This window comes from Ananas comosus, linkage group 21, assembly GCF_001540865.1.
Source record: "Ananas comosus cultivar F153 linkage group 21, ASM154086v1, whole genome shotgun sequence".
Lineage (NCBI taxonomy): Eukaryota > Viridiplantae > Streptophyta > Magnoliopsida > Poales > Bromeliaceae > Ananas > Ananas comosus.
In genome coordinates this window covers 1,597,132-1,624,343 of record NC_033641.1, presented here as the reverse complement: position 1 = coordinate 1,624,343, position 27,212 = coordinate 1,597,132, and the positions used below count along the sequence as shown (strand labels likewise).

At 34.4% G+C, this 27,212-nt stretch overlaps 3 protein-coding genes across 3 annotated transcripts; 2 read left to right on the top strand and 1 right to left on the bottom strand.

The window, feature by feature from the left end:
- Positions 723-3,842, bottom strand: LOC109726862 (40S ribosomal protein S8-like). Its single transcript, XM_020256682.1, has 5 exons — positions 3,758-3,842; positions 3,587-3,659; positions 2,650-2,986; positions 1,461-1,630; positions 723-1,067 (listed from the first exon to the last, which is right to left on the bottom strand). The coding sequence occupies exons 1-5, from the start codon at positions 3,759-3,761 to the stop codon at positions 980-982; spliced, it is 672 nt and encodes a 223-aa protein (XP_020112271.1). The 5' UTR covers positions 3,762-3,842; the 3' UTR covers positions 723-979.
- On the top strand, positions 7,246-12,738 carry LOC109726675 (U1 small nuclear ribonucleoprotein C-like). Its single transcript, XM_020256429.1, has 5 exons — positions 7,246-7,350; positions 7,479-7,521; positions 9,991-10,032; positions 10,359-10,626; positions 12,116-12,738. The coding sequence occupies exons 1-5, from the start codon at positions 7,343-7,345 to the stop codon at positions 12,364-12,366; spliced, it is 612 nt and encodes a 203-aa protein (XP_020112018.1). The 5' UTR covers positions 7,246-7,342; the 3' UTR covers positions 12,367-12,738.
- LOC109726746 (kinesin-like protein KIN-12A) lies at positions 17,123-26,589 on the top strand. The gene is made up of 16 exons (XM_020256533.1): positions 17,123-17,488; positions 17,594-17,731; positions 18,245-18,328; positions 18,419-18,544; positions 18,623-18,682; positions 18,776-18,829; positions 18,914-19,006; positions 19,683-19,778; positions 20,878-21,023; positions 21,395-21,544; positions 21,642-21,771; positions 22,202-23,092; positions 23,224-23,322; positions 23,931-24,083; positions 24,171-24,968; positions 26,060-26,589. Exons 1-16 carry the CDS (start codon positions 17,123-17,125, stop codon positions 26,369-26,371), a joined length of 3,696 nt encoding a protein of 1,231 aa, XP_020112122.1. The 3' UTR covers positions 26,372-26,589.

Below are 27,212 nucleotides of genomic sequence, written 5' to 3'. Positions count from 1 at the left end.
TTTAAACTAGAGGATACTAAAACGAAAAATCACGGAACCAGAGGTACTGACGAAAAAAAATAAAAAAAAATAAAACCACAGGATACTACAATGATGCATTTTAAACCAGAGGATACTATCAATGAAAAATCGAGAAACCACATGATTGGTATTTGAAGTTTATCCTAATAAACAAATAATATCTTTTGTCATCACATTACCCAACTAGGTCATAGAGTTCGAGAAAGAGTAATACATGTACACCCAAAAAAAAATTGGAATGCTACCACCTCCACTCAAAAGCCCATTGTTTCACACTTATTAGCCTAATTCACACTTTTTTTTTTTAAGTTTTTAAAACCAGAGCTATCTAAACTCTTAAGATGGATTGGGTGTAAATTTTGCACCCAACTTTTATAGCATTGCATTGCATGTAAATAATAATAATAATAATAATAATAATAATAATAATAATTTAGAGCTTTTCTACTCGGTAAACATAGTAGATTTCACAACTTTACTGATGGAAAATTATTGTAAACACCAGTCACAGGTTTTTGTTAAAAAAAAGAACATTTCTGCCGAAAAATTCTTTTCATTTAACAAAAAAGATCCAATGTTAGAACATTCACTTTAATTCACGCCTTTGATGCATACATGTATGAAAAGAAAGACAATAGACAATACCTATTTTGGTTCTTATGTGGACCATGCAACACATTGCTAGATCTTTCTACAATTAATTCAAGGAATGAAGCTAATAGCAGGCACAGAGCAAATAATCTTAAATGCATGAAAATCTAAGTTTACATACTCGAGCATACAATCATGCGATCAACAAAAACAAGTTCTCATCCCTACCAGCTAGAGTTCACTATCAAAATTTCGATTGATTAACAGTGTAAGTTGAAACTCAATTAGGTACCTACCATTGCAAACGCGGAGATGGATAGGTTGGCAAAGTGCGGATAAGTGAACGAATAAAGAATAAAGGGTTTGCTTAAGCCGCGGCTCCTGCACCACCTTTGCCCTTCTTCCTCTGGATCTTCTTGGTGTAGAACTCTAGCTCCTTTCCTTCAAGAATATATCTGCAAAAAATTGTAGACCATTCTGAAATCAAACGTCTATCTACCAGTTAGAAAATTTACAGCGCTCTCCGGTCCTTTCTCCTCAGAGTTGTTTGGCCGGGTAAAGCTGTTCTGAGAAGCACTAACAACTTTTCCTTTATAATCTTCTCAAAAGCCTCAATAGAAGCAGAAGAAAAAGAAGCTTCAAATTATAGATTGTAATTTCGAGCCTAAGAGCTCATTCTAGCTCCCCGCTTCATAACTAAAGAGTCGGCGTTTTTTGTAAGCCAAACACATACTTTCTAGAGTAGCAAAGTTGTTCCAAAAGTCAAGCTAAACACACAATTCAAAGAGAAGAAAAAAAAAAAAAAGAGTAAAAAAAATGGTTGCATATAGGAATGTGTCTCTTCTTACCCATCGGCTCTGCCGCACTGACCCGGGCGGGAAGAAATACAGGCCAACAACCTCCCACCGCCGAATTGCTCCTCGATGTGGGGGTCAAGTGTGCGGCCCTGCTGGCGCTTTTCGAGCTTCCTCAGGACATGGTTGCTCTTCTTGGATTCCTCCGTGGCACCTTCTCCCTCCTGTCCAACATGAACAGCCAGAATGATATATGTTTACCACTATGAGGACGGTAAGTAGGATTTAATGGAAACCAACAGATGGAGAGAGGAAGCATATGATAACGACAATCATGGTTGCTTTGGCCTTTCTAGCTACAACTGATTCCATTTCCACTTGGTTTTATTTGAATCTTAAATTGGTCTGAAGAAAAATATTTTTAAAAGTCAAAAGCCAATGAACTACAATGATTTCAAATAGTTACAATGAAGAAGAGACAATATACAAGGAAATTACCATTTTCAAGAGAAAAAGGCAATGCAACCACGTGAACACTGACAAAAGTAATCAAGCCATACTAGTATGAAGGCTATCTTACTATTTCACACAATTCATGGCATTTCTTTTACTTACACCGTTTAGAGCTTTTTAAAATTTTTGAATCCCCGCCCAACTTTCAAGGCTTCCCACTGCTTAAAACATCCATGCGTCTATACATCAAAAGGAAATACATAAAACACTAGCAAGCTCAAACCCAAGATACTGAACCGGATATAAACAGAGCAGGGAAATTGTAACAAATATAACCTGCAGTTCAGTATCTCAAAGAGGAAACAGACTACTCAGGTTGACAGGTGCGTATAAGGACTAGGGAGGAAAAGTTGACATTTGTCAAGATTTAAGCGTCCCTTACTTTTGCACAGAATTAAGCACCTAGGAGCTAAAATTGTACCCAAATACAAGACTCGGTCAGCACTTTTGCTTGCATAACCGCAACCTGTAATACCTAGAGGGACATTCTATATGCAATTTTATGACCCTAATCAAATTAAACTCTTTGGTAGCATCAGTCACCAAAAAGACACAAAACAGTCTCAATGTTCGATAAAAAATTATATTAAACTATAGTTGAACAAGAGCATTACACAGATCAACTAAAAATACACAAGAGTTATAAAGTTTGGGAGTTTCAACTACACATTTATCCAGTAAACCAACTCTCAGCTACAATGATAATCAAAAAACAAAATAAGAAACTCACCTCAGTTGCGTCCTTCTTTCCAGCAGCAGGAGCTTTCTTCTTCCTGCCAATCTCCACACCATAGTGCTGAAGATACCACTGCTTGAAGGGCGCCGCATCGACCTGCACGATAGCGCTCTTCACTAGGGTCTGCGTCCTCACGAGCTCATTGTTGGACGCGTTGTATACCACGTCAAGTATACGGGTCTTGCGGGTCACAGCCTCGCTTCCCCACGAGTAATTACCCGTATCCAATCTAAGAGCCCTCCACTTTACGTTGCCCCCTCGAACCCTAACCCTCCTCACCGTCTTATTGCTCGATAGCTTAGTGTTCGCCGGCTGCCGACCCAGCTCATACCTTACAAGGCACATTGGAAGCAGAAAAAGCAACTCTACATGAGAATTTTGTAGACATGTACCAAAACCCTCAACAAAGGGTCATTTTGAACTAGGCCCCTCAACTTTACTTCTCCCAATTGACACCCTTCAACTTCTAATTTTACTGGATTTGTCATTCTCATAGTTAAAGAATCTGAGAATTTTGATAAATTCAGTGGATCGATCAACTATTAGCCATTGATTGCTACAGTTTTAGTTGCTAAAAGTACTTCAACCTATCAAATTTAGCAAATTTACTGTCGAATCTGACAAAATCCTCAGTTTAGTTAACTAAATCATTGAAAAACAAAAACTAGAACGGGTATCAGTTAAAGAAAAAGAAAAAGCGTCATCATAGTACATAATGGGATATAGTTCAGGAGTCTCTATGGATTTATACACAAAAATTTTCATCAGAAACGACTAAAAATCTCATCAACCAACACAAAAACCCTAACAAGCCAATCCACAAATCAAAAAAAAAAAAAAAAAAGCAAAAAAAGGACGAGGAATCAACGCAAAAATGCGAAGAGAAACACCACATGTCGAGTATACTAGTGCGCGAGATCGAGAGCCTTACTTCCTCTTCTTCCTCCACGCCTTCTTCTTCCCCCCCGTGGCGCGGCGCTTGTGCATGGAGTCGCGAGAGATACCTGCGAGTAAGACGGGATCGCCATGGTCATGAAAAGCGGAAAAGAGATCAAGGAGAGAGAGAGAAAGGGGATCTAGGGTTTCGGAATGGTCTACGTACCCATTGTGGGGGAAGAGGTTCGTCGTCGTCTTCGTCGTCGTCGTCTCTTTTGAGTGTTGCTCTCGAAAACCCTAATTAGGGTTGGGGGTATTTATAGGTGAAGCATGTGATGGGAGGCGATCGTTGAATCCAACGGCGGAGAGAGAGCGTATGATATAAGTTCACACGTCATTCCCTGCACCCGGCGTCTGGACACAATTCATGCACCGAACAAATGATTTAAAATAAAACCTACTTATTAGGCGTGAAATAGTCCCAAAAATTTAACAAAAGGAGAAGGTCATTGTTTGATTTGTGAAACATTTGTACTCAAAATTACTCTTTTTATAAAATTTATATCTAAAAAATTAAAATTTAATTTTGAAGTGACTGTCTTTATATGAAAATAGAAAAAAAAAAAAAAATCTAATAATACATCATTTTTTTTGGGGTATATCTCACACCCGAAATAAGAATAGCTGAGATTAACCAAGCTAAATAGTGCGTTTTATTCTCACCGTCTACCACAACTCTAGTTTCCTTCTTCCTTTTCCTCTCTCTCTCTCTCTCTTTCTAAATACTACTTACACATTCCAATCAAGATGCACATCATACACCCCACCAATCTAACACTGACTAGTCAGTGACTCCTATCCATTGAATAGATATGATGTATAAGATATATACCTACTTTTGAATGTATGAGTAGTATTATTTTTGGAGAACTATAAATTTTATTAAAAACGGTAAATAATTCACCATCTTCCAATTGTTCTTCTCCCTAACTCCCTTGTTGTTGAGCCGGGCAAAATAGAATTTACTAGCGATATACTCGCGCTTCGCTGCGGTGCAATAAGTATGTTTTTAATTATATTTATAAAATGTAGGATATATTACTATGCTCCAATATTAACAAATTTAGTCCCGCCTCCTTCTGTTATACCGTTTTTTCCCTCAAAAGAAAAAGCTGTCCACCAACGGCGGAATAAGCTCTAAAAACGGCCTGACTTTCCTTCCGAAAACTTCATTCCCCAACGGCTGCTAACCAAATGGGAATGATCGAAAGAAATTTTCTTAAATATTAGTTTTTTTAATTAGCAAGCCCTACCTAAGAATTAGCTAGGCATGTTGTAGATTTATATTATAAAGTAGCATGAAAAATTTTGTATAGGGCATAGTCAGCTCTTATCTTAATTAATCAAACTTTATTATAAGATAATATAAAAATTAAAAAAAGCAAAATATATAATTAAAGCATGTAAAAATCATCAAAACTTATTGGTAAATACCTATTCATTTTTTATTAAAAAACGTATGCAAATCTCATAACTGGTTAGTGATTTGCTGTAACATATACTTGAAGAAAATTATAACCGACATGCTTCACAAAAAAGTACTTAAATGTTGATTTTTTTTTTTAATTAGTAAGTCCCACCCAAGGATTAGCTAGGCTTCTTGTAGGTTTATATTATTAAAGTAGCTCTCTTATCTTAATAAATTAAACTTTATTACAGAAACTATGGTAATAAAAAATTTTAAAAAAACAACATCTAATTAAAGTATGTAAGAACTATCCAAGTTTATCAGCAAACACCTATTCATTTTTTATAGAAAAACATTATATAAAAACTTATCAGCAATTAGCAATTTTTTTTTTATGAAAAAAGAGCACATAATCTACTTTATACAAACAAATTACGTGAGTGTATATTAAATGACAAAAGCAGAAAATGTAACTAAAATTACATAAATGCTTGGTACATACAGTGTACTATAAGGAATAAAAAAAAAAGTATCAAAGTAATTAGTTAAATATTTTGAAAAAAATTCAAGAATAACTTGTTAATAAATAATTTATGTTTTTTTTTTTTAACTATTTTACTATTTTACAACCATTCAATTTACAAAATATCATCAATTAAAGGAAATAAGCCAACTAAATGCACATTAAAAAATAATAGAATTTCAAGCAATAACATACCTGATGGAGGATTGGAAGAAGAAAAAGCTGTAAAAAATTGAAAAGTTACTGTATATATATATAGGTGAATAAAAATTAGGAAAAACTTCAAAAATCCCCCGCGGTTTCCAACTTTCTCACTTTAGTATCCTGTGGTTTAAAATGTATCAATTTGGCCCCCCGTGGTTTTATTTTTATTTTTTCTATAGTTTTTTTCTTAATATTTCGTTAAATTATATGCAAAAAAACATCAGATATCCATCTAGATTTACCGAATATTTACTTTAGTATTCTTTAATTTTAATTTTGTTACTGATTTGAGAAAAAAAAAAAAAATAAAATTAATAAAAAAAAGAGAAAAACGAAACCACATGGGGGCAAATTGATACATTTTAAACCACATGGTACTAAAGTGAGAAAGTTGGAAACCACATGGGGGGTTTTTGAAGTTATCCCTAAAAATTGTAAATCTTTTTTTTTTGGAAAAACTTCAAAAAACCCCCTTGTGGTTTCAATTTTTTTCACTTTAGTACCCTGTGGTTTAAAATGTATCAAGTTAGTACCCTGTGGTTTCTCACTTTATCACTTTAGTACCCTGTGGTTTAAAGTGTATCAAGTTAGTACCCTGTGGTTTTGTACTTTATCACTTTAGTACCCTGTGGTTTTAATTTGTATCAAGTTAGTACCCTGTGGTTTTTTAAAACAGGGTACTAAAGTGATAAAGTGTGAAACCACAGGGTACTAAAGTGATAAAGTGCAAAACCACAGGGTACTAACTTGATACATTTTAAACCACAGGGTACTAAAGTGATAAAGTGAGAAACCACAGGGTACTAACTTGATAAACTTTAAACCACATGGTACTAAAATGAAAAAGTGTGAAACCACAGGGAGGGTTTTTGAAGTTTTTCCTTTTTTTTTTTTTTCGATTTACCAAAAAAGATAAAAAAAATTCTAACCATGGCATGTAGGCAAATAATTTTTAGGTGTCAAGGAACAAAACTTGCTAGTGCCAAAAGCGAATTTGAAAGTGTAGAAAAAAAATACGGCTGTTAAAAGTTTGAAACAACATGTGTTGAAGTTTAAGAGACTGCAAATCCAATTCACCCATGGTCTATAGTAGGTCCATGGTCTACAGTAGGAGCACCCAACAAACCCAATATCTATATTTCTTTCACTTAATCCATAGTACACCGGGTGCACCAAATATTCAAAATGGACAGGTATCACTACAAATCCAAATTCACCCATGGTTTATAGTAGGTCCATGGTCCACAGTAGGAGCACCCAACAAACCCAATATCTATATTTCTTTCACTTAATCCATGGTACACCGGGTGCACCAAATATTCAAAACAGACATGTGTCCACAAATAAAGAACACACTCCACCCCCTTTAGAATATAGATATAGATTGGGTCAAATAAAATCTTAATAGGATTGTTTCAAAAATTATAAATTTTTAAAAGGTTATATTGAAAAAGTCGAAAACGAGGGACCTATTTCAAAATATGCTATACTTGAGGGGGTTTCCATATATTTTAACTTCCATTCTACCCTTCTTCTCCATCGCACCTCCTCTCTCTCTCTCTCTCTCTCTCTCGCTTCGTTCCCGAAGCTTCGCGATCTCTTTCCCCTTCCTCGCTATGCCTCGGTAAACCCTAATCTCTCTCTCTCTCGTCTCTCACATCTAATCTCTTCTCGAATTATTCATATTTTTATACATTTTTCCAACCCTTAATCCATCTATAATCTTCTTCATCTTCTTCTTTTTGGTTTCAGGTATTACTGCGATTACTGCGACACGTACCTCACCCACGATTCTGTAAGCATTTTCCCCTTGATCCTTTTGTTATTTTTTTGTGTGTTGTTTGTGGATTGTGGAATTTGTAGGGTTTTGTGTCTTCTGTTTGTATAACAAAGAATCATTGTGGGCATGTTTCGATTTTGTGAATTTGAAGTTGTTGTAAGTGGTGAGGAAGGGTATAGTTAGGTGCGTGGATGTCTTTTTGGTGATGCAGTGCGATTAGGACAATTAATTTTACGCCCCCTATTGTTGCTTCTCTCTGCAGTAGAATTCGAAGCTTCAGATTAGAGCTTGTGTGCTTTCGGATCTCAAAATCATTTTTTGTGTGTGTGTTTCCTGCTACCACAAAGCTTCAGGCTTTTCTAGTTGTTAAACGCAGTATTGCATATGACTGTCGCTGAAACTAGAAATAGAAGTGGGGCTAAAGAGGCCGTAAATGTCAATAGGGTCGAGCGAATTGATCTGTTTGTACACTTTTGATGAAAATATATAGGAGTAGATTGTATTGAGAGTAAATACGTTGATGTTGTGGAGGATTATTTAGCTTTATTATTAATGCCGAGGTGCTGCTTCTATTGTTCTATGTTGGTTGTTAGTGCTATGTGTTTGTTGTTACTGCAGAGCTGCCAGGTCTGGAAACTTATAATCTGTTCAGGTTAAAGTTGTTTCTACTTAGAATTAGAAACCTGTTTGGCCAGGCCCAAACTCCTACAAAAGTGTCGTCTCACTAGAGCTATTCGAAGAAGCACTCAAAACTATTGCTTTAAAATATCTCTTCAATAACTTCACATTACAGTAGAAGTTTTACATTGGAGCTTCTACTTTTAAGACCTAAAAGTGTATTTTAGCTTCGTTCGCAAAAGCTCCAGTTTTTCGTTGCCAAAATGTCTGATTTGTAGAAGCTCCTACTTTAGAGCATTTGGAATAAGGAACTTTTTCCAGAAGCCGGGCCAAATATGCAATTCGGTTCTTGATGGCTTGGTCCTCGATGCTACTTGTTACTTGATTATCACCTTCAATATGTCACACTGTTTGTACAATCATTGTCATTTATTTTGTAATGATTGACTATGGACACTGTTTATAGATTTTAGATGCAGCTATTCGAGAGAGAATATTCGCACGATGGAAGTAGTTCTTCAGCAAGCAGAATTGTCCTTTTGTGAGTGCTTAATGTGTATGAAGTTATGATGTAAGGATGCACAGTGGAACTTTTTTTTGCTTTGTTTTTGGTGAACCTTGTTTTCAAAGTTTGGAATTGGACTATCTAAACTGGGTTAGAATTTTTTTTATTACATGGTGTTCTTTGGCATTTGAGGTGAGTGGCTATTCATTTTCTCTTGCAACTATTCTTTTATAAACAATTGACATTTAGGAACCCAGTACGTGCTTTTGGGGAGTTTAAGGTTAAGTTTTAGATCGATATCTACACATCATTTGCAAATTTGATAGATGCTATGCTCTAAGAGACTCATATGACTTGAACAAAGAGAAATCCATTAGTTGGAAGGGTTTATACATCCCTGTGAGGTTTTGTATTTTTAGGATTTACATGGACAGTATTTGCTTTGAGCATTTCTTAGGGATAGGGTTGAAAATCTTCCATGGGAACTTACTTTCTCCATTTGTTTGGTGGGGAATAGTGATGGGATTACCAAGATAAGTTGATTATGCATGAAGTTTCATATATTCCCCCGATCCCACAGCATCTCTATCCATGGGAATGAAGCAGCCAGTGGGGATATTTACTTCTCCCAACTGTAAATAGGGTTGCATCATTTGTACATTCTAACAATTCAACGGCACTAATGGAGAAACTTACCAATCTGCCCACTCTATCCTCCCAACCAAACAAGATTTCTTCGGGATGGCGATAGTTACATTTTCCTGTATTGTCTTTCTTCAAGAACCATTAATGATTGGTTGAAACCAGGAATTGAATTTGTGTGTTAAAGTAAGATTTAGATTGCCTTATGGGGTCTAATTGGTATGGAGTTGTGGGTATTGGTGTAACCGCTTTCTTCTTTTTTCCTTATATCTTTAGGTCTTTTAAGGTTGAAAGGTAAATTAGTATATACTTATGCCGTATCTTACTCTGACTGCTGGGTTTCATAAGCAAGTTTGCTTTTATATTGGCAGTCCTTTTTAAAAAAAAATATTTTGATTATTGTTATTTTCCTAAAGTGAACTGAAATCGATGTTTCCTTTAGCAATATTATTTCATGTTCATGAAGATGAGGTCCAATTGCATAGTTTCACCATCAGATGCCACTAATCATTTTTATTAATCAGTATCTATTTTCCTCAATTTCTAATTATACTACACCATTCGCCCTGGTATTAGCTTTCCTTTTAGTTCTATCTGTTGATATGTGAGGCTTCATATCAACCATATTCTGGTTTTTTTCTTCTTTTTTTTTTTGTCCTGCTTTTTGGTATTTTGGTTTAACATATAAATATTGCTTACTGTTGATTTAATTGATGCAGCCATCTGTTAGAAAGCAACATAATGCTGGATACAAGCACAAGGTATGAAAATTTCTCTTATTATACTCAAGGTTACCATTCGAGAATCTATTGCCTACAGCAGGTGTGCCACATCACCCACTGCAACGCCATGCCCCCGGCCCCTCTTAGATTTCCAATCCAAACCATCCGCCAAAAAATATCTTTAAAATCAAAGAGAAGGCCGCAACTAACTTGGATAGTGGTGACTGGAGTAAGAGAACAGACAATGGCAGATCATTATGCTGCATGCTTGACATGGCTTGCCGTCTGCAGGCAATGATATCTTCTATGTTTCACCTTTTCTTCTGCTATCTAATGTTTGCTCAGTTTATATATTGTTATGTCAGGCAAATGTACGATCCTATTATCAGCAATTTGAAGAGCAGCAGACTCAAAGCTTAATTGATCAAAGAATCAAAGAGCATTTGGGACAGGCTGCTGCTTTCCAGCAACAGGTGGGTGCTGCTTTCAACCAACATCTTCTTTCCATGCCTGGAGGTATGCCGAGGCCTCGTCTTCCGGTTCTACCACCACCAGTTCTGCCGATTGGAGCAACTCCGCCAATTCCAGGAGTCAGACCCCCTGTTTTGCCGACCCCAGTTGTTGGTGCTCCGGGTAAAATAAAACCATTTCATTTCCTCTACTTTGTTTTCTGGTGCTTAATTCTGTGGAATTTTTATTTCGATTATCTATTGTTTATGCAGCAATGTTGCAATGTTAATGAAGATTGAACACTTTCCTGCTTTATTTTTCTTGCGTAATTTAGGTCATATTTCATGATTTATTAATTGAATGCTGAATACTGAATTCAACGCTTGGAAGTTCCCTTCTGCATAAGTTGTCTTTCGTTTTAGTCGTAAAACACATTCATAATTTTATTGTGCATTAAGATGATTAAGAAGAACGAAATATCTCAGAAGAAATGTGTTTGATTTGCATCTGATAACTATCCAAAAGACAAGAAGAACTAGCTTGTGCTGTATTTTATTTTTTGTTTTTTATTTTTTACTATTTTTTGGGGGTGGGGGGAGGGGGGGTTGTGTTCACAGGAAAAACATTTTCAAGTGGCAAATTAATGTAGCCTGGAGTTACGACATAACGAAAATGGAAGAACGAGAAGAAAGAGAGAAATAAGTATAAGAAATGTAGTAGATGAGATAGAATGCACATAGCCTACGAAAATTAATTTGGTAAAAATGTATCGAGACCCCCTCAACTATAGGCCGTTCACAAATAACCCCCTGAACTATAATTTTTTTTAATTGAGATCCCCTTAACTTTTGAATTCTTGGAATTAAGTGATTTTAGACAAGTAGAAATTTCACCAATTTAATTAATATATCCATCAAATTTAATAGTTTAAACTGTTTTATAGCAAATAAAATTGGGCAAATTAATTGCTAATAACTAACTGAGCCACGAAATATGGCTTAATAACTATAAGAACTTAAATAAAAAAAGAAGAAGAAGATAAGGTGAGTCAACAAAAAGAAAAAAAAAAAATGGAAGTCGAAGGGATTATTTCAGAATGGCCTATAATTGAGGGGGTCTCCATACATTTTTACCTATTAATTTTCAGTAACCCAGTCTCAACTGATGACTTGATCAAAAGCCATCCTATTTAACACAGCACAGTGAAAACAAATTCCTTTCACTAACCTATGTATGAGAAGAAACTGGATTGAGAATGTTGAGTATAGAGTCTTATATCGAGCCCTAATTACTTGCGGGAAAAGGAATAAAATTAGCTTGAAGACCATGAGTAGATTTACTCGTACAACAACGAAGTGCTTTTTTCTTTTCTTTTCCCCTTTTTTTTGATATAGTGCTTATGAATTATGACTAACAGTTGGGAAAACTTAGCTGAAACATTAGCAGAACACAACTTCTCTGAAATTTATGTCTTACATTTATGGGATGAATTGCGAAAATTTTGACTCCTGGCCTTGAAAAATAGGTAGGAGTTCATTCTCTATGTTTGTGATTATGTTGTTTGACCCTTATTTCAATTGTTTATTTATACTTACGAACATCATGGGGCAAGTTCATGTAAACCCTCTGTATTAGCACTCTAGCTAAATAATCTTACATTTATTATCAACAGGTTATGCTGTGGCTCCAGGCGCTCCAACTGTTCCACCCCCAATGGTGCCGCCAGGCGCCACTTCTATGCCAATGCAGATGCTGAGTCTCCCACGGCCGCCGACACTGACCCCGCCGGCTTCAGGAGGCGCCCCCACGGCCCCTTCTTCAGCGAGCTACGATGCCTTTGGCGCTTCCACTGCTGCTCCTGCTGCAGCAGCTCCTTCACAACCCGGATTCTCCTATTCTCAACTTGCGGACGCCAACCACTAGTTTCGGTTAATTTTATGGTTTTGCATATTGAAGTAGATGGTATAAAGCTTATTGCTTAATGTGCTGCAGAACCAGAGATAATTGTATAATTCTGAATTTGTTTAGATATTCCCAGGGTAGGTTGGAGAGAATAGTTTGGAGATAGTTTAATGATGTTCTTAAAAACTGCCCTAATGAAACTTAATGTTTAGGACTTGCAATTTGAACCATCAGTGAACAACTCCGTCGCGAACCCGAGGCTGTTTTAAGTTGTCTAATGCTTTCCGTGGTGCGCATTGAAGGGAAAATAGTGCTTCTAAGATCACAAGTTGTTGCATCTAGGGCTGATAATTGCAGAGAATATAATGCTTCTAAGAATGAAAGTTTTTCCTATCCCGAGCTAATGTCAATTTTGGAGATGAAGTTGTTGAAGTTGTTTTGAGTTCCTTTTGGATGCACATTAAAGGGAAGGTAATGCTTCTTAAGATCAAAAGCTTTTTTCTATCCTTGGTTAATGTGCTTCTTCCTATCCTTGTTAATGTGCTTTTCATTACTGTTTTTTTTGGGCCCTTTAGGTTGTTGTCATCTTCTTTGGATTGATGAATCTTAGATGCTGGTGGAATTTAAATGCAATGAAGTTTAAATTGCTCAGAATTAAGCTTTTTCTTTCGTTGTTTGTTTTGATGAAAGTCAGATGTCTAGAGATGAGGTACTAAAATTTAATTCAGCCATATGTGATTTTTATGGCCTCCCTAGGCCTAGTTTGATAATGTAGTAGTGATTAAGAAGTATTTTATTTTATTTTCCATTTTGGAAGGCTTAGAAATTTAAAAATATTTAAAAATATTTTCTTATTTTATGTAATAGGCACATGTTTGTTGGGTAGCTGATAAAACCAGTCGAGCAAGAACTGGTTTGGTTTTTTTTTTTTTTTTTTAGAGAGAGAAAGATAGCAAGCTATTCACTATGTTTATTTTTTTATAAATAAACTTAGCTGAAAATGTTAATCAATTAGGATTCGAATTTAGGATTTCGGGTACCAATCGTCAAGTTCTGTGCCACTTGCGTCAAGTTCTGTGCCACTTGTATTAGGGACAGTGAAAGGTGAAATATAGCACGAGCTGGCTTGGTAAAGCATCTAGCGGGTGTTCGGCTTGTTAATTAATGAGCCGAACTGACTTACGAATAACATGTTAAAAATATTATAAATATTATATATATATAGAAAATAAATTTATAATTTTTTATTTATTAGATTTTGATCTAATGGTACAAATTATATATATATTAGTCTTTTTATAATTGAGTTGGGCTTTATATTTAGGTTGAATTCAAAATCAAAAAATAAAAATATGTATTATATATATAATTATTTATTTATATTTATATATAAAATATATGTATTTGAACTATTATCGAGCTGAACACGAGCAAACTAACTCTAACTCGTGAATTGAAAATTTTAGGTAGTGTCCGGTTCGAGTTCTGTTCAAGCCGAGCACGTGCTGGCTCGCGAACACTGAGCTGGATTGCCACCCTTAGTGGCTGCAATTGTAAGTTTATATTATTAGATGAGAAAAAATTAAAAAGTTCTTTAAAATTTTTAGACCTTTTAAATTACAAAATAGATATTTTCACTCACCTCATTATCACCCTAGGTCTTAGTATTTGTTCTCCGTAAATAATCTTATTTTGTCTGAGTATGCAGATAAAATTTAGGCAAATAATTTGAGATAGATATTTTAATAATGAACAAAATTTTCGTTTCAGAATTGTGCGGGCGCGCGCGTGCGTGCGCGCTCGTGTGTCACCGTTTTCAATGTAGGGACTTAGGGCCCGTTTGGCCTAGCTTCTGAAAAAGTATTTTCTAAAAAAGTGATTTTGGTTAAAAGCTGTAGAATGTTTGGCTGAATTTAGATAAAATCGATTTTTCTAAAGTGATTTGGAAAAACTGTTTGGCAAATTTTTTTTGAAGTTTGCATAAATTAATATTTTTATTAAATTTCATTTTAAAATAATTTAAAATCTAAATTTAAATTTGAATTAAAATTAAAATTTTTAAATTTCAAAATAATACAAAATTTAAAAATTTTATATTTTAATTTAAAAAATAATTTAAAATTTTAAAAATTTTAAATTTAAAATAATTATGAAATTTAAAATTTAAAATTTAAATATTTAAAAATATAAATTAAAATTAAAATTTAAAATTTAAAATTTAAAAGTAAATTTGAAATTTAAAAATTAAAATTTAAAATTAAAATTTAAAAATATAAATAATTATGAAATTTAAAATATAAAATATTAATATTTAAAAGCATTTTTAAAATTAAAATTTAAAATTTAAATTTTAAAATTTAAAATTTAAAATTTAAAATTTAAAATTTAAATTTTAAAATTTAAAATTTAAATTTTAAAATTTAAATTTTAAAATAATTATGAAATTTAAAATTTAAAATTTAAACTTTGAATATTTAAAAATTTAAAATTTTAAAATTTATAATTTGAAGATTAAAAATTATAATTTTAAATTTTAAATTTTTAAATTTTTAAATTTAAATTTTATAATCTAAAATGTCAAATTTTAAATTTATCTTAAATTTTAAAATTTAAATTTGAAAATTGAAATTTTAAAATCTAAAATTTGATATTTGAAATTTAAAAATTAAAATTTAAAATTTAAAGTTTGAAATCTATTTTTCAAATTTAAAAATTTAAAAATTAAAATTCAAAAATTCAAAAATGAATCTGAAAATTAAAATTTAAAATTAAATTTAAATTTAAATATTGAATTTAAAATTAAAATAAAAATTTGCAGTTTGAGTCCAAAATTATAATCAGATTTCAAGAAGCAACTTTTTTCTGCTTCTGATTTTGGGGACTTCAAAATCGGTTTTCTGATTCTAAAAAGCAGAATCAGATTTTAAAAGTGAGATTGCCAAACGCTCTATTGAACAGAAAATTACTTTTCAATCCAAAAGTGCTTTTTAAAAGATAGGCCAAACACCCTCTTAAACCAACAACCTCTAGAGGCCCCCAAAAAAAAAAAGTTTTGTTTTCTAAAATCTTGGTATTGGGTAAAGAGCACGGCTACCGATACAATCTAAAAAATTGTGCAAATTTTGCACATTCTATTTTAGAATTTAAGTTTTTTTTTAAAATTTGTAGTATTAGAAAATCTGAAATATAGATTTTTTTTTTTTTTTTTGGTAAGTGTCACTGTTTTTTTCACTTTTCGTCTCTGACTTCTGAAAATTACATTTTGCTTCGTTTGGAATTGCGGAAGAGTGCGACAATGGAAAAATATTCTATTTATTTCCGTACGTAATATTGCGTTCATTGCGGTTAGTCGATTACGATATATTTTCTGCGGTTCCATCGGATATCGCAGAAGCTATCTTTATACGCTTTTTCTTAACTCCATTCTATCTAATAGCGTTAGATCGACATCAATACCAAACTACGCCTTTATCTTTTCAAAATTTTAAGTTGATGCATTTAACCCTTCTTTGAGAATTTTATCACTATTCCGTCTATTTCTTATAAGTCATATCAAAAAATTCTTAAAAATAATAAAAATATATTAAAAATTTATTATTATCATTATTATTATTATTTATAGAATAATTAAAGATAATTTGATCATTTCGTCCTCTCCATTAACATCATATTCCTCTAAAAATATTTTTAAATTTTAAGTGATAAATTATAGGTTTTTGAGAGTTGGAAAGAAAAAAATAAAAAAATCAGATATTTATATAAGAGTTTTCTGTATTTTAACCAAAATAATTAATAAATTAATGACCCAGGAGATGTACAATTAATATTTTTTTCGGGCGTAATGTGTATATATATATATATGATCTCTCGCGCTATTTTCATATGATAATTCAATGCGTATACATTTAGATCACGTTTAATTCAAAAGAAGAATTGAAATCGATACAGGAATGAGTATGGATTGGAACCGAAAATAAAATGATGAAAATCCTAATTTGTTTGGTTTATAAGATTAGTCGAAATTGACATCATATTCAATTAAATTTCAAATAATTAAAATTTAATTTTACTATCTAAATTCATAATCAAAATTTAAATTAAAAATTTAAACTCAAAAATTAAAATTAAAATTAAAATTAAAATTTATAATTCAAATTCAAGTTCAAAGTCAAAGTTTAAATTTAGAGCTAAAATTCAAATTTCAAACTTATACTAGAATTTAAAATTAAAAATAATTTAAATTTAAAATTAAAATTAATAATTTATTCTAAAATTATATATATATATATATATATATATATATATATATATTTATTTATTTGAATTTAAATAATTATTAATTATTAATTATTAATAAAGGAAATAAGTTTTTTTTTTAAAATTCCTTTTAGAACTAAATCATTCGGTTTTGGTTTCAAGCATTAAATCTTTCAAAGTAAACATGCCATTAATTTAAATATTTTTTTGTTTAAACTTTCACATATATTATTTTTTTGGCCTTGGGCTCTTATAAAGTATTAAATTTTTACTAATTATCATTGTTGATGTAAAATAGAATAAATCTAATTAAAATTTTAATAATTTTTTAAATTAAAATTTTTACACTCAGAATTAAAATGTTCAAAAAAAAAAACAAACAAAATCCAAAAATATTTTTTAATAGTTAAATGCCAACATAATCGAAATTACTATTCTACCCTTCCCCCATTTCAAATCGCTCTTCTCCCTCTCCTCGTCTCCAACGTCTCTCTCTCTCTCTCTCTCTCTCTCTCTCTCCATGAAGAGCATTTTCCACAACCTTAGGAGCGGGAGAGCTCCTCCTCCCCCCGAAACCCTAACCCCTTCCTCCTCCTCCTCCTCTCACAAGCATCGCCCACCCCGGATCCCAAAGGAGAACGTCGACCCCAACCTTAATCCTAACTCTAACCCGCCGGATTCCTCGCCATTCCGGTCCCCGTCGGCCGCCGCCTCCGGGAAATCCCTCGCCGGCGCCAGGGCCCGGAGCCCGCTCCCGCCGAGGCCCCCGCTCGGCTGCGGCGGCGGCGGCGGCGTCGGCAACCCCGTCAAACGGAAGCTAGTTAGCTCCGAAACCCTAGCGGAGAACGTATCCGCCGCCTCCTCCGCTTTGAATTCCGGTGTTCAGGTGAGGTCTTGTTTCTAGGGTTAAGCGATTCAAGATTAGAGGACAATGTATGTTTGAAGATCCATTTTTGCTTTGTTTTTTGAGATCTTTTGTTGTGTTCTTCAGGTTGTTGTAAGGATTCGGCCTCCGAACAATGAGGAGGAAGAAGGAGACGTTATTGTGCAGAAGGTCTCTGATAATTCTGTTTTGATTCTTGACCACATGTTTACCTTTGATTCGGTCGCCGATATCACATCCTCACAGGTAAAAATGTTCTTTTGAGGCTCAAATCTAAGTTTAGGGTGAAATTTAGGGATAGTTCTTAAACTTCCAGAATTTAGGGTTAAATTTAGTGTAAAACAGATTAGTCTATGATTTTACATACCTTCTGCAATGAGATTTGTTTCGAAGCATGCTCTCCATGTGACTGCATTCATTGTGAGCACTTTAAAAACATTTTACTACAAGGCTTAGTTAAGAGCGAAGGTGAATGAAAAGGTCATTGAACATGATAATAGTAATTTTGCAGTCAAATCTCCTAATTCTCTCAGGAACTTTTGAATGGATAACAAACCCAGGAATACCATTTCGCAAATTAAGATCATGAATTATTCTGCTTGAGTGTGGAAGTACAGGGGACCATGTCATAGTAAGCCAAAAGTGTGGGGAGTATTCTGACACTTCACTTTGCTAGTTTTTGCTTCTTTGTCATGTTGTGGCTTTTGAATTTTGAAAGGGAGGCGCTTTTATTGTTTAATGTATGTATTGCATGCACAGGATGACATCTTCCACCTTGTTGGGCTCCCTTTGGTGGAAAACTGCTTGGCTGGATTCAATAGTTCAATTTTTGCATATGGACAGGTCTTCTCAGCTTCAGTTACTTCATTATTGTAAATTTCTTCTGCCGTATTTTATTTATAATTAACTGGCTCCATATTATTCCTCCAAAAGACCGGCAGTGGGAAGACATATACGATGTGGGGACCTCCAAGTGCCTTGTTGGAAGATGGCTCAAGCAGTAATGAGAAAGGATTAACTCCTCGTGTCTTTGAAAGATTATTCACTCGTATAGAGGAAGTGCGTAGCTTTCATATTTTTTATAACATTAAAGGCATTCTGTTTGTTTAGTCTGATGCATTTATAATTCATTCACAGGAGCAAAATAAGCATTCTGAGAGGCAGTTGACTTATCAGTGCTGCTGCTCTTTTCTAGAGGCAAGTTGTAATGACACTATTTAGAGTGCATTAAATTTTTTATTATTTGTTGCACTAGCTTGTCATTAATGTGGTATACTTATTTTTTTACAGATTTACAATGAACAAATCACTGATTTGTTGGATCCTGCGCAAAGGAATCTTCAGGTCAAAAAATAAAAATTGCTCTACAATTTCATTTTTAGTTGCTGGCTTTCTTTCAGTTTGCTGATGTTGCTCATCCTTTTCCAGATCAGAGAAGATGCTAGAACTGGTGTTTATGTTGACTCGTTGACAGAGGAGTATGTCTTCACGATGAAGGATGTAACTCTGTTGCTAATAAAGGTGCATAGACTATTACCACTTTCCAAAATTCACTAAAGCTATTTGTGATGCCTTTTTCTTTTATAGTACACATGATTAATGATGCTAATTTCATTGTTAATTGAAATGAATTGTTTGGTGACTTTTGTCACAACATCTCCCAGTGATGTAGATATAGAATGATTGTTTTAGTTTTCTTGCATGGTCAATTCATTCTTTTATTATCTATCTGCATTATTTTCCTTTCGTTAGAAAGATTTTCTTTTGACTTCTTAGTACATTTATCAACTTATCCCTTTCGGGTTGCAACTTGATCTAGCAATTTCAAACGGAGTTCTTGTTCAATATTCTCTTTTCAAGATTTTAAGCTTTGTTTCACAATTGATCGTCTCTTACTTTGTATTTGAACTCAGAATTGGTTTATGTTTTCTTGACATGCTGATCAGTGTTGATTATCTGGTTTTCCCAAGAATTTTCAAAATATTCTGATTCGCATTATAATCCTTTGATTGTTGCTATAACTGTAAACATTAAATTCAGTATTTCATTTGCAGCTAAATTGATTTGCCTAGAAAACCTCTTTACTTCCACCCAAAAGTTTTATACACGAAGAACTGACTCACTTTTATCTCATTTTTGATTATTTAGCATCTAAAGCATAGCCCCATCCATTTAAAACTTTCTTGTGCTGTTGCAGGGACTGGCAAATAGAAGGACGGGTGCAACCACTGTAAATTCGGAGAGTTCTCGTTCACATTGTGTTTTCACTTGTGTCATTAAATGTCAATCCAAGGTATTGTCTGAGTCTTACTCGTGATCTACTACATTTTTTTAGATTCTGTGCGAACACCAATACTTTTAGTTTGCTCAAAGAAAAGACTTTCTTTTATTGAATAAACAAGGGCATTATGTATGGTTTTGGCAAAGCTAGTGGTGCTCCACTGGAGAAATAGAACACCTTTTGTTTGTAGTTGTACTGTTGGGAAGAACATAATGTGTTTTTTGTCACTATTATGTTATGTCCCACTTATTCAGTCTATCTGCTGTATGAGTTCGATCTATTGAAGAGCCTATGGCCAATCACTGGTTAGGAATCTGGTTAAATTTAAATATGTTATTGTCACAAAGGTAAGTTCCTTCCTTAAGGAATGGAATAAATTTTAGGTAGTGCTGTAATTGGGATAGGCTTACTGCTCGAACCCACCTATCCTTTTGTAATTTGCTTTGCATCTTGTTTCGTTCTTATACAAGAATAAGATTATGCTTTCCCTACTTAGTATTCATGTGGAAAAAACATTTGCAAAGGTCTTGCTTGATTAGCTTTACAGTGTTAGTTTTTGCCATGTTTATTGCATTGATGTTTGCCATCTCTTATCATATGTCACCACTCTTATATGTCATGCCCCGGCACCGCCACTTTGGTCGGTTCGGGCACGTACACAGACCGCCGAATGGATAGAATTTTTCCTATCCGCCCAAGGCGTAAACAAAACAAGTACATTGAATTTTATCCAAAAAAAATAATATAATACAGTATTGCATGAGGGCATATCACAAGAGCGAGAATTTAAACCTAGCTATTACAACACTTGGAACATTCACATTTTACATACATTTCTCCACTTTATACATTACGTGAATTTCCCCTCAAAATGCAACCTTGCTCAATTTTCCGATCACTAGCACTCTTCAACATAACCCAACTAGGTGTGCCATAAATACATCTCATTGGCACTACAACTGGGCTAATCACTCGTAAGCCCGCTAAACTTACAATCCCAAGTCATCGTAATCCTATGGCTGGGACCCATCTACACTCTATAGCTTAAATTTGCATACTAATTCTCAAGAAAAGCTCATCTTTTTGAATTTTGTAATTTGATATCTTGTAGAATGTGGAAGATGGTGTAAACAGCTCAAGAATTAGCAGAATTAATTTGGTTGATCTTGCTGGGTCAGAGAGGCAGAAACTCACAAATGCTGCTGGGGAGCGTTTGAAGGAAGCAGGGAATATAAATCGTTCGCTTTCGCAACTTGGGTATAAATGTTACTGCTTTATTTCTGGATATTACTCTTTATATCATCTAGATCAGAATTACGTAACCTTTCGGAGAGACTCTTTTATCTGTATGAACTAAAATTTATGAGACGCAAAATTATATAAAAAGGAAGTGTTCTCTATTGTTATCGACAATATTATAATGTGCATAAAATGTCTAAATTATCTCTATGAATTTCTATACTGAATCCTCTAAATATTACTAATATTAGTTGATATTAAAACTAGCATCCATTGGGAGCTAAGAAGAATAACTACATTTCCAAAGACATTGAAGTAAACTGCAGCTCTTGTACATATAAATTGAGCTTTTCGACTCTTTTCTATATCTTTGTATCTGGCCCTCGCAGGAACTTGATTAATATTTTAGCAGAAGTTTCTCAGTCCGGAAAACAAAGGCACATCCCTTACCGAGATTCTAGGCTAACATTCTTACTGCAGGAATCTCTAGGTGGTAATGCAAAGCTGGCAATGATATGTGCTATTTCGCCATCACAAAGGTAGTGTTGCTGACTTATTTGCCTTTAATAAAATGCTTTTCCATCAGTCTCTTTCTTCCTTAAATATCTCTGAAAATGAGATTTTATTGACATGTAGATGCAAGAGTGAAACTCTCAGTACTCTCAGATTTGCCCAGCGTGCAAAGGCTATAAAAAACAAAGCAGTTGTAAATGAAATTACCCAGGATGACGTCAATGTCTTGCGTGAACAGATCCGACAACTAAAGGTATGGACTAAAGTTCACATTTTACTCTTGATCAAGTTTCATTACATTAAGTACAGCATGATCTTTTACATATATATCTATCTCCATATATGCCTGTGTAAAATCTGAATTTTCATACATACCCTTGGAGGTGCAGTTTCAGTTTTTGTAAAAATATCCTCAATATCGGGAATCATCCACTTTATGGTGGAAAGTTGGCTTCTATTGGAAAAAAGTTTTTAAAGAGTTGTATCTATTGGAAAAAAATTTTTAACGAGTTGTAAATGCAGGAAATTTAGTTTTTGAAGAGAGGCAATTTTGCACGAATTTAAGATTTTGAAGTGATATATTGAAAATTCAGTACTTACATAAATATGTTTGTTAAAAGATAGTTTATGCAAGTGTATATAAATCCGAAATAAGATATGTTGTGGATGTGTTTGGTTGACAGGACGAGCTTGTAAGAATGAAGTCTAATGTAGCTGCACCTGGAAACACAGGAAATTATTCAAACAATTGGAATGCGACACGGAGTTTGAATCTTTTGAGAATGAGTCTTTGCCGTCCCACTGTACTATCCACTATTAAGGATGATAGTGATGAAGAAATGGAAATCGATGAGAATGATGTTGAGAAGCCCCCAAAAGAAGCTGGTATGCAACTATCTCCTGCTGAAGTCGAAGTATCTACTCATTTGAACAGTTCAATGGAGGTGAAAGCCTGCTCTACGGAAAAAAAAGCAGATATTGGAGATGCAAGGAGTTCTGAAGTAGAGAATAACAATGAGCACAATCCTGTTCTTCCAGATAACAACATTCCTGGAAAGAGAAAATCTCTACAACGAGAAGATTACAAAGACTCAACTGATTGCAGCAGGAAAAGTCCGAAGACTTCATCTTCAATGTCCGCATCTCAGAAAACTATTCTGCAAAATTTGAAGTCTGATTTTACAGAAACTTCAAGAAGTGATCCTTCAAATGTTTCTTCCATCCTTAGAGGTAGGAGTTCACTTGCCCCAACAGAGCAGTTGGAAGCCACTATACATCATGGTCTTCAAATTATCGAAAATAACCAAAATAATGCCATTTTGAGGAAGAAGTCATTCAGGTTTTCTGTTAACCCTGTCGATCTCAAGCCAGCTACACCAGTAAATAAGGCTGATGTTGGCGTGCAAACAATTTCTCGAGAATCTGTAGCAGAAGATTTATCTGTTCTTAAATGTAGTTCTAAGAAAGAAGCTTGTCCGGGTAAAAGCAATGGCAGTGGTCTTAATATTGACTTGCAATTAGCACCTGTTGATGGATCTGTGCCTTCGGAGAGGGTAAAGAAACAAGTACCCAAAGTAGGTCTCAGTAACCAATCCTTGATGTTTTAATTCTTTTCTATTCTTCTTTTTATTTAGCTTTATTTGTTGTATAAGCTTGTTTAACAGATTAAAGCACTAAAAAAGCAAACATTCTCATGATTCTGTAGGCTGTCGAGAAAGTTTTGGCAGGTGCAATTAGGAGAGAAATGGCATTGGAGGACCACTGTGCAAAACAAGCTGCTGAAATCGCGCAGCTAAACCGTTTGGTAGGTTTTCTTTTCCACATTTCAGACATTAAAGGTTGTTACATTTCACCAGTTTTTTAGAAAAATGATGCACAAACTCACATATGCGCTGGTGTATCCTGATGCAGTTGCTAACCACATCTGCATATGGCATAGGGGCAGCGTAATGGGCACGTGAGCAAGCCTCATACCGTTATGCATGTTGAGCAGATATAAGTAGGCTTAGAATGGCAAGGCTATGATTAGTTACTCAAACACTTGAATATCACAGTTGACAATACAATATGCTTTGCTGGTTTCTTTTGATCTTGACTATTATGTGTGTGTGTGTGTGACAATGAGTTATTGGCAAAATTTGACTTCTACAATAAAGTCATAATTGCCTACAACATTTGTAAATTGCTTGTCAGAAGCTCTTTTAAGTTTTCTTATCCATGTTTGCTCTTGCAAGTGTTTCCTTTTATTTATCGCTTACTCTCAATTTTTCTTCATACTCACAACATTTTGTGTTATCTTGTATACCACCGTCACAACTTGCTTATTCTATAGGCATTGTGGTAGCTTGGCCTCTCACAAACTATTCCTGCTTTCCACGATATTGGTTTCTTGTCGTGGTTGTGAATTTGCAGGTCCAGCAATATAAGCATGAACGCGAGTGCAATGCAATAATTGCACAGACACGCGAGGACAAGATTTCACGTCTTGAGAGCCTCATGGATGGCATTTTACCAACCGAAGACTTCATGGATGAAGAGTTCATTTCTCTTACAAATGAACATAAGGTAAGTCCTATTTGGTTTGCCTATCTTTTCCATTATTATTTCAATAAATATCTTTATTTTGTTTTTTTCCATAAATGGCAAATACAGCTTCTTAAAGAGAAATATGAAAACCACCCCGAAGTATTGCGGGTCAATATCGAGCTAAAAGGGGCGCAAGATGAGTTAGATAGGTACAGGAACTTTTTCGACATGGGGGAGAGGGATGTATTGATGGAGGAGATTCAAGATCTGAGGAACCAATTACAGTACTACATGCGGGCATCTTCCTTTTCAACTCGCAAGCATAGTCCTTTGTATGACTTGGCACATATAAGTAACGCAGCACCAGTTCCTCTCCATATACAATCAGAGTCGAACCAAGAAAGTGCTGATGAGAAGCTGAGAGAAGAGAGAAGTTGTTGGACCGAAGCAGAAACCAAATGGATTGCTCTTACTGAAGAACTTAAACACCAACTAGAAATGAATCATTCGCTTGCTGAAAGATGGAAACTCGAACTTGAATTGGAGAGGAAATGCACAGAAGAGCTAAAGGAGGCCTTGCAAACAGCAATGCAAGGACATGCGCGGATTTTAGAACAGTACGCAGAGCTCCAGGAGAAGCATATTACTTTGCTAGCTAGGCAGAGAAGGATTAGTGACGGAATTGAAGATGTGAAGAGAGCGGCTGTAAAAGCCGGGGTTAAGGGAGCAGAGTCTAAGTTCATCAACTCCCTTGCTGCGGAAATCTCCGTTTTACGAGAGGAGAGAGAAAAGGATAGGAAATATTGGAGGGATGAAAATAAAGGCCTTCAGGCTCAGCTCAGGGATACTGCTGAAGCTATGCAGGCAGCTGGTGAACTGCTCGTGCGGTTAAAGGAAGCAGAAGAAGCTTCTGCGCTTGCTCAGGTACTTCATGCAGATACATATACAATATGCTTTACGTGTAATTAAGCCTAATTCTCTCTTATATTCATGTTTAAAATACCAATTCTGTAACTTCCCTCTATTTGGTACATGCAGTTAAACTAGTAGCCTAATCTCTCTTACGTGCATGCTTCATGTCAAGTAGGTTTTTTCATGTGGTTCTACAAGTAGGATGAAACAATAATGCAAAGAGATTGAGCTCACTTATACGTACTGTAAAGGAGACAAAGAAGATGGTCGAGTACCTTAATAAGATTTTAAGCATACTATTGCATTGTAATAAATACTACCATTTTTTACTTGAATCCATTGATGGGCTAAGGTGTTTCTACCTCGGACAGGGATGATGGTTCTCTAAGAAATATCGTCCATACTTTAAAGATATTCGGAGTTTATAAAGGAGTGGTAATGACATAGAAATCTATTAAGTAGCAATCTAAGCATAAATGTAAGCATCGCGACTGATAAATATTTACTAGCATTGAAAGTGTACAGCAAGTTAAATCTTCCAAGCAAATAAAAAGTAGCAATTGACTTTGAAGAAAACTAGAAGGATGAGAATAAAGATCATATTATCTTTATCATATGTGTACAGTGACAGATTAACAGCCTTGTCCATTTGAAAGGTACAATCTTATACAGTTTGAGGTCATTCTATATATCCCGCCTTATGAATTGTACGAGATATTCTACATTGTTCCAGTGAAGCAATGAAATGTCTCCAACAGTGAAAGTAACACCATTCTTGGCACTTACCGAGCCTTGTGTAGTTTTTGAAGCTATTTTTTCCAGATACGTCACAATTCGATAATATTTTTCATTATTTCATTGCAATTTCCGCTTATGCTTTTCAGTGGTGACCACTGGATTAATGGAAACTCCCTCGTAGTCTTTCGGAACTTGTGACATTATTTTAAATCAAATGCTAACTAGATAAATTCTACTTTAAAGTTAAGTTGTCAGAATGTCATGCAAGCTGTGATTACGTTCAACTGAAATGTACGTCCAAAGTATCGACAGTTTTTACATTGGAGAATATCTATTCTGTAACCTCACCTTCTACTATTTCGCAGAAGCGAGCATTAATGGCAGAGCAGGAGACCGAGAAAGCCTATCAAGAGATAGACAATTTGAAGAAGAATTACGACCAAGAAATCATTTCACTAAATCAGTATCTCGAGAAGTTTCGTTCAACGAAAGATCATAAACCTGCTAATTTAAACACTCCGGAAGAAGCAAAATATTCAGGCGGGCTAACTTCCAATGATCATAGATGGAGGGGCAAAGAATTCGACGAGCCTTTCAGACACGAGATGGACGATGAGTTTTCTAAAGCGACAGATCCCGTTACGTGGTTCTCCGGCTACGATCGATGCAACATCTGATGAAAGTAGTTAGGAATTTGTTGTACAACCTAGGAGGGTAAAATGTTCCTGTTGTATTTGTGAGCTATGTCTGCAGCTTCAGACTCTCACTGATTTGTGAGCAGTCATTTTGTTCTTAAGAATCTTGAGCTCCTTTGTACAATAAGGAGTACCGATAACTTCTAGTCTTGTATAATAGTGAATATATGGCTCTTTAATTGATGCCATTTTTCGCTTTTCCTGATGTGTAGAAGTGTTTGTAAATGGCCCCCTGAACTTTTAGCAAAAGTTTCACCTTCCCTTGTGTTCTTTGAAATTGAACCTAATACCCCCTGAGCTTTTATTTACAAGTCAAATTGGTTCGTTTCATCATCAGATGTTAAGTTCATTGATAGAATGATGACGTATAGACGCTAAGGGAATGTTTGGTTTTTGGGTGTATGTGGAGTGGCGGAACTTAAATTTCATCATTTTTTGTGTTTGTTTTGTCGTAAGTCAAAAAAATAATGTAAATCAAATTTCGTTAGACCTGCACTTCACCTATTCTTGATTTTTTTTCCCTAGAATATCGAACATAAGTTCTACCCCACTCAACCTTTAAAAGTTTTGTTAAATATTAAAATCTAAACTATACTTTCTTTACAAAATGAATCAGAGTTTTTTTTTTTTTAAATTTTTTACAATGGGTTAAGATTACTTCCAAACAATAATAAGTAATTTAATTATTTAATAAGTTGGATTATATAGGGGTAAGTTTATCACTATATTTTGGAGGTAACAGAATCCACTTACTTACATTAAAATAAATAATGAAACTAAAAAACTAATTTTACTAGCATAAGTTATAGCAAAACAAATAAAA